The sequence below is a fragment of the Festucalex cinctus genome, chromosome 4 (assembly GCF_051991245.1).
Source record: "Festucalex cinctus isolate MCC-2025b chromosome 4, RoL_Fcin_1.0, whole genome shotgun sequence".
NCBI lineage: Eukaryota > Metazoa > Chordata > Actinopteri > Syngnathiformes > Syngnathidae > Festucalex > Festucalex cinctus.
This window is the reverse complement of record NC_135414.1, coordinates 32097922-32103459: the sequence shown is the minus strand read 5'-3', so window position 1 is coordinate 32103459 and position 5538 is coordinate 32097922. Positions and strand designations below refer to the sequence as shown.

Below are 5538 nucleotides of genomic sequence, written 5' to 3'. Positions count from 1 at the left end.
CATCTGTCTAATTTCTGCTTCTGCATTCGAGCTGTGCGATAGTTGAGATTTTGGTATCGATCGATACCAAGTAAATACTGGTACCAGTATCGCCGATACCATTTGCTTTGAGATTCATGAAATATTGCGGTATTTTAAAACATTTGTCCTATTAAATGACTTTATTCTTTTTTTTTTGCACAAATTAGACTTTCTTGTTAGGTTCTTCAACATGCCATAAAATATTCTCAATGGAAACATACCCAGGCTGTTATTTAAATTTGCAAAGTAGTAATAATCTTCTGTCACTCTTGTGCATTCAAAGAAACGTCAACCACCGAAGTTCCTCTCATCTGTCACATTACATAAACGATAAGTTACATGTTGTGCTACATGAATACTTCGGGCAACTAGTAGTTAGAAAAGCTCAAACAAAGCAAAGTATTTGGTCATATTATGTTATTCCCTGTAAAAATAATTAATTGTTAGCGCCAGTCCCGCCCACCGCTGTGATTGGCAGGCCGGCACATCACATGCGTGCGCGCCGCAACGGAATTGCACAATGAGAAACCATCCATCCAGCCATCCATTTTCTGTACCGCTTATTTTTCTCACAAGTGTCGCGGGGGTGCTGGAGCCTATCCCATCCGGCTTCGGGCAGTAGGCGGGGTACACCCTGAACCAATATTGTACGCATATTTTATATTTTCAAAAACAAAACAGATGACGTGCTGTGGCCACCAGATGGCGCCGTTTAATTTAATAAAAGTGAAAAATTGTCGAATACTTTCAAAATACATAAAACATTTCAATCCCCTCAAGGACGCTGTAATGTGAAATTTATACAAAATTCTACAGATTAATTTTCACTAAACTAATTTTAAATATTTAAAAGTGCCGTGTTTATTTTGTGTGTATAAAAAACATACAGAATTTTAAATATATTACGTAACCAAGACGCCGGCCTGTATAGGCAGTATTGATTTGATTACGCAAACAAACAAAAAAACAAATAAACAGTACAGTATGCCAAAGTGTTCTGTGAATGGGCGGAGTAACGTACGTGCTTCACTGCCCTAACCTAACAATCACTAAACTAAATCTATTGTTACTATTTAAAATGATACATTCTACAGAGTAATATAAAATGTGTTAAAACAATAAATAAAACAACGCGATTTCGAAACAGGGGGCGTGGCGGGGTAATCACTTCTGCTTCCGGGTCAGGCATAATACCAGGAAGCAAAAGATTTGTTTTGAAGTTGATGTTTGTTTCGTATCGTCCGAATTCAAAACGTGAACAAAACTGCCGCTTTTGAATCGTCGGAAGACGACAACAACATGGCGACCACCATCAGCACACAGCGGGGAGAAGTAATTTTCCATTTGTTTTAATGATTTTTATTTATTTATTTTTTAATTTGTTGATTATATATACAACGAAGTGGGTCACGTACGCCTCTCACCGCAATCGCATTACAGTAAAAGCGGTTAATTTATTTTTAGACATCAGAAACGTTATTTAGGCATTTCACTTTTCTCAGCTTTAAACGTACGCGCTGCTAATAAGCAAAAAATAATCATAAAAAGTCTTCAGGAGATGAAGCTAATTGCTGGATTCTGCTTTTATAGCTGGCTAGCTGCTAACTGGGCATCTCTTGCTTCCTTTTTCTGCGATTTGATTTATTATCTCCACTGCTCGTTAGCATCCGTGCTGAGATTGGTGCTATTTTTTACAAACGCGCAGTCATCACAGCCTGTTTGGACTTGGCTATCATTTTTTTTAGGGGAAAAGAAGTGCAGCATTTGTATTCATCATATATTTGCTTGGGAAAAAGATCCATCTACCGGTACTTGATTGCTTGAAGAAAGAATGCTCATGATGTAATTGTGCTGGATGGTAATGTGCGTAGGTGTACGTGGGCGAGCTCCCGCAGGACTTCCTGCGCATCACGCCGACACATCATCATCATCATCATCATCATCATCAGATCCAGTTGGATGCGCAGGCCGCGCGACAGCTGCAGTACGGCGGCGCCATCGGAACCGTGGGCCGACTGAGCATCACCGTGGTACAGGTAACAACTGATGGTGATTTAAAAAAATAAATAAATATTGCGCACAAGTCATACACGTTTAAAAAACAACAACTCAATACTGAAACTCAATTAAGTGTTTATTAAATAACTAAAACTAATTAAATTTTAAAAAAACAAAACTCAAAACGGATGAAAAAGTAACTAAAAAAAATTACAATTCCAAAACTATAATAATCCTGGTCCCAGCCACCTGGGGATTAAATTTAAATGTAATTGTAAAATTCTTTCATATATGTATTTGTATGTAACACTATATAAATAAATCAAATGTAATATTTTGATGGATCTTGTGAATCAGTAGCCAAGAAGTACGTCGTCGTCACTTTCCAAAGATTTGCTGTCTTTTCCCCTTCAGGCCAAGCTGGCCAAGAACTACGGCATGACTCGCATGGACCCGTACTGCCGCGTGCGTCTGGGCTACGCCGTGTACGAGACGCCGACGGCGCACAACGGCGCCAAAAACCCCCGCTGGAACAAAGTCATCCAATGCACGCTGCCGCCCGCCGTCGACTCCTTCTACCTGGAGATCTTCGACGAGGTGAGCGGTCACGTCGTTATTTTTCGGATGTCTTTGTTTTCGTGCCTTTTGACGCTTGTGGCGGCGGCAGCGGGCGTTCTCCATGGACGACCGCATCGCGTGGACCCACGTCAGCATCCCCGACAGCGTGCGGGAGGGCGGCACGCTGGACGAGTGGTTCACGCTCAGCGGCCGGCAGGGCGACGACAAGGAAGGCATGATCAACCTGGTCATGTCCTTCTCGGTGAGTAAATCATCATGAATGGCCACGGGACAATGCGACTTGCTAAGATGGATTCAAACAGAAGTGCGTCATGTGACGTTTCGATGACCAAAATCAAATAGGTTGTGTTCAATGGGGGGGAAACACTGTTTTTGTTTACCCAAATATTTCTTGAAAAAAAAAAGTTTATTATTTAAATACGTCTTGTCCCACCTCAGCATCTCCTTTAGAGGATACTTCCATTCTTAGAACAGTCTTCATTCACTTGCTTATCACGGGTGTTACGTTCCAAAAACTACCCGTGATCATGGACATCCGCGTTTTATATATATATACATTTATATATATATATATATATATATATATATATATATATATATATATATATATATATATATATATATATATATATATATATATATATATATACGTATATATATATTAAGTTCCCGTTAATTATGTATAGATTTTTTTTTGTTGACTTGACTTGACTTGACTTGCCGTTTTATATGTTTTTTTTTGTTTTGGTATCATTTTAACTTCTTTTTTCATTAACATTAATTTTTTTCCCATTAAAAGTATGTTGTTGTGCAAAAAAAAAGAAAAAAAAAAAAAGCTATAACCGCAAACCAATGTTAAGTTACAAGAAACCATTTTGTGCATTTTTTCCGACCACCAATATGATTTTTTTTTTTTTTTAAATCCAGATGACTCAATTTAAAGTCCTGCATTTGTCTTGCGTATATGATGCTGTATTAGGACCATGTATAAATATTTTTTTTAATTTTATTTATTTATATTTTATAAATAATAATAATAATAATAATAGATTATATTATATATAGTAATTAGAATTTTATTTATTTATTTTATTATATATATATATATATATATATATATATATATATTTGTTTATATTCCAATATTTTTTTATTTTTTTATTTATTTTTTTTTACACCAACCCCCTACATATATATATGTGGCCCAAATACATGATCCAAATCAGCAAAAAAAAAAAAAAAAAGTGATGCTGCCGCTCATGTTGAAAATGGGTGTTGTGTGCCATCTAGTGGTGAAGTGCATGTCGTGCAACTGACGTGTGCCGATTGCTTGTTGTGTGGTGGCAGTCGTTCCCGGCGGGGATGATGACGCAACCCGTGGTCCTAATGCCCTCCGTGTACCAGCAAGGCGTCGGCTACGTGCCCATCGCAGGTCAGTCGTTCCGTCGCGCTCGCTCAGAATTCCGGTGAAGGTTTCAAATTTGGGTTTCAAAGTAGCGCTTTGCTGCCTTTTTTTTATTTATTTATTTTTTATTTTTGCTTGCGTTTCAGGCGTGGCGCCCGTGTACAACCAGCAGGGCGGCGGCGTCGGCGGCGTGGCGCCGGTGGCTCCGGGCGTGGCGCCGGTGGCGTGCGCCGAGGAGGACCTGAAGGCCCTGCAGGACATGTTCCCCAACCTGGACCAGGACGTGGTGCGCACGGTTCTGGAGGCGCAGCAGGGCGACAAAAACGCCGCCATCAACTCGCTGCTGCAGATGGCCGAGGAGCTGTGATGTCGTCGTCAAACGTCACCTGACCCCTGACCCCTGACCCCGCCCCCGGCCCGATGCTCTTTGTTGTTGCCGTGACGCCAACGTGACCTTTTGGCGTTTTCTTGTCGTGTTCTTTCGACAGCTCGCCCAAAGTTTGTCCGCTTGGTCTCCATGGCAACGCCACGTGCACGCTTTTGCACCGCAACCGCAAAATCAAATCAATCTTTAATGTCTGTCTGCTTTACATGGAAGATTACGCAGCCTATATATATATATATATCTATATATCCAAAGAAGTGTCATAAAGATGTGAAATTGATGGCTCTGTGTCCGTTCTTTCATTTTGAATTTGAACTTTCAAATTTGAATTTAATCTCAATTTGCTCTTTAAATTGCGACTTTGAATTACAATTTTGAATATGAAATTCTTCTGTTTGTCTGTTTATTATGGAAGTGCAAAATTACTGAGCAAAACAGGAAAAATATATTTAATAAAACAGAAAAAAATACTACAAAAAACCCCCACAAAGCTCCCCCAAACATTAGTCAAACATTTTTTTTCAAGCGAATGCAATACGACTCCTTACGTTAAAAATCTAGTCGAAATGGTCGTTAAAAAACTAAAGCCTGGCTATACGGTTGTGTAAAAAAAAATATATATATATATACATGGTCTTTTTTTTTTTTTTTTAAAGATGAGATACATGAGCATCTTTTAAAAATACTTGGTGTTTTAAAAAAAATTAAAAATTAAGACGCTTAACTATAGTTGATCATTAAAAAAAAAAAAAAAAAACGCCATACTATACGTTTTTCTTTGTTAAAAAAACAAACAAAAACGTCTCAATATACATGGTCTTTTTTTTTTTTTTTTTTTAAAGATGAGATACATGACCATCTTTTAAAAATACTTGGTGTTTTAAAAAAAATTAAAAATTAAGACGCTTAACTATAGTTGATCATTAAAAAAAAAAACACGCCATACTATACGGTTTTTTTGTAAAAAAAAAAAAAAAAAGTCAATATACATGTTTTTTTTTTTTTTTTAAAGATGAGATACATGGCTATCTTTTAAAAATACTTAGTGTTTTAAAAAAAATTAAAAATTAAGACGCTTAACTATAGTTGATCATTAAAAAAAAACACGCCATACTATACGGTTTTTTTGTAAAAAAAAAAAAAAAGTCAA

At 37.5% G+C, this 5538-nt stretch overlaps 1 protein-coding gene across 1 annotated transcript; it reads left to right on the top strand.

Annotated features, from left to right (window-relative positions):
- The first annotated feature begins 1185 nt into the window (after positions 1-1185).
- On the top strand, positions 1186-4668 carry tollip (toll interacting protein). Its single transcript, XM_077520397.1, has 6 exons — positions 1186-1353; positions 1893-2057; positions 2434-2616; positions 2687-2839; positions 3946-4030; positions 4150-4668. The coding sequence occupies exons 1-6, from the start codon at positions 1321-1323 to the stop codon at positions 4368-4370; spliced, it is 840 nt and encodes a 279-aa protein (XP_077376523.1). The 5' UTR covers positions 1186-1320; the 3' UTR covers positions 4371-4668.
- The last annotated feature ends 870 nt before the right edge of the window (positions 4669-5538 follow it).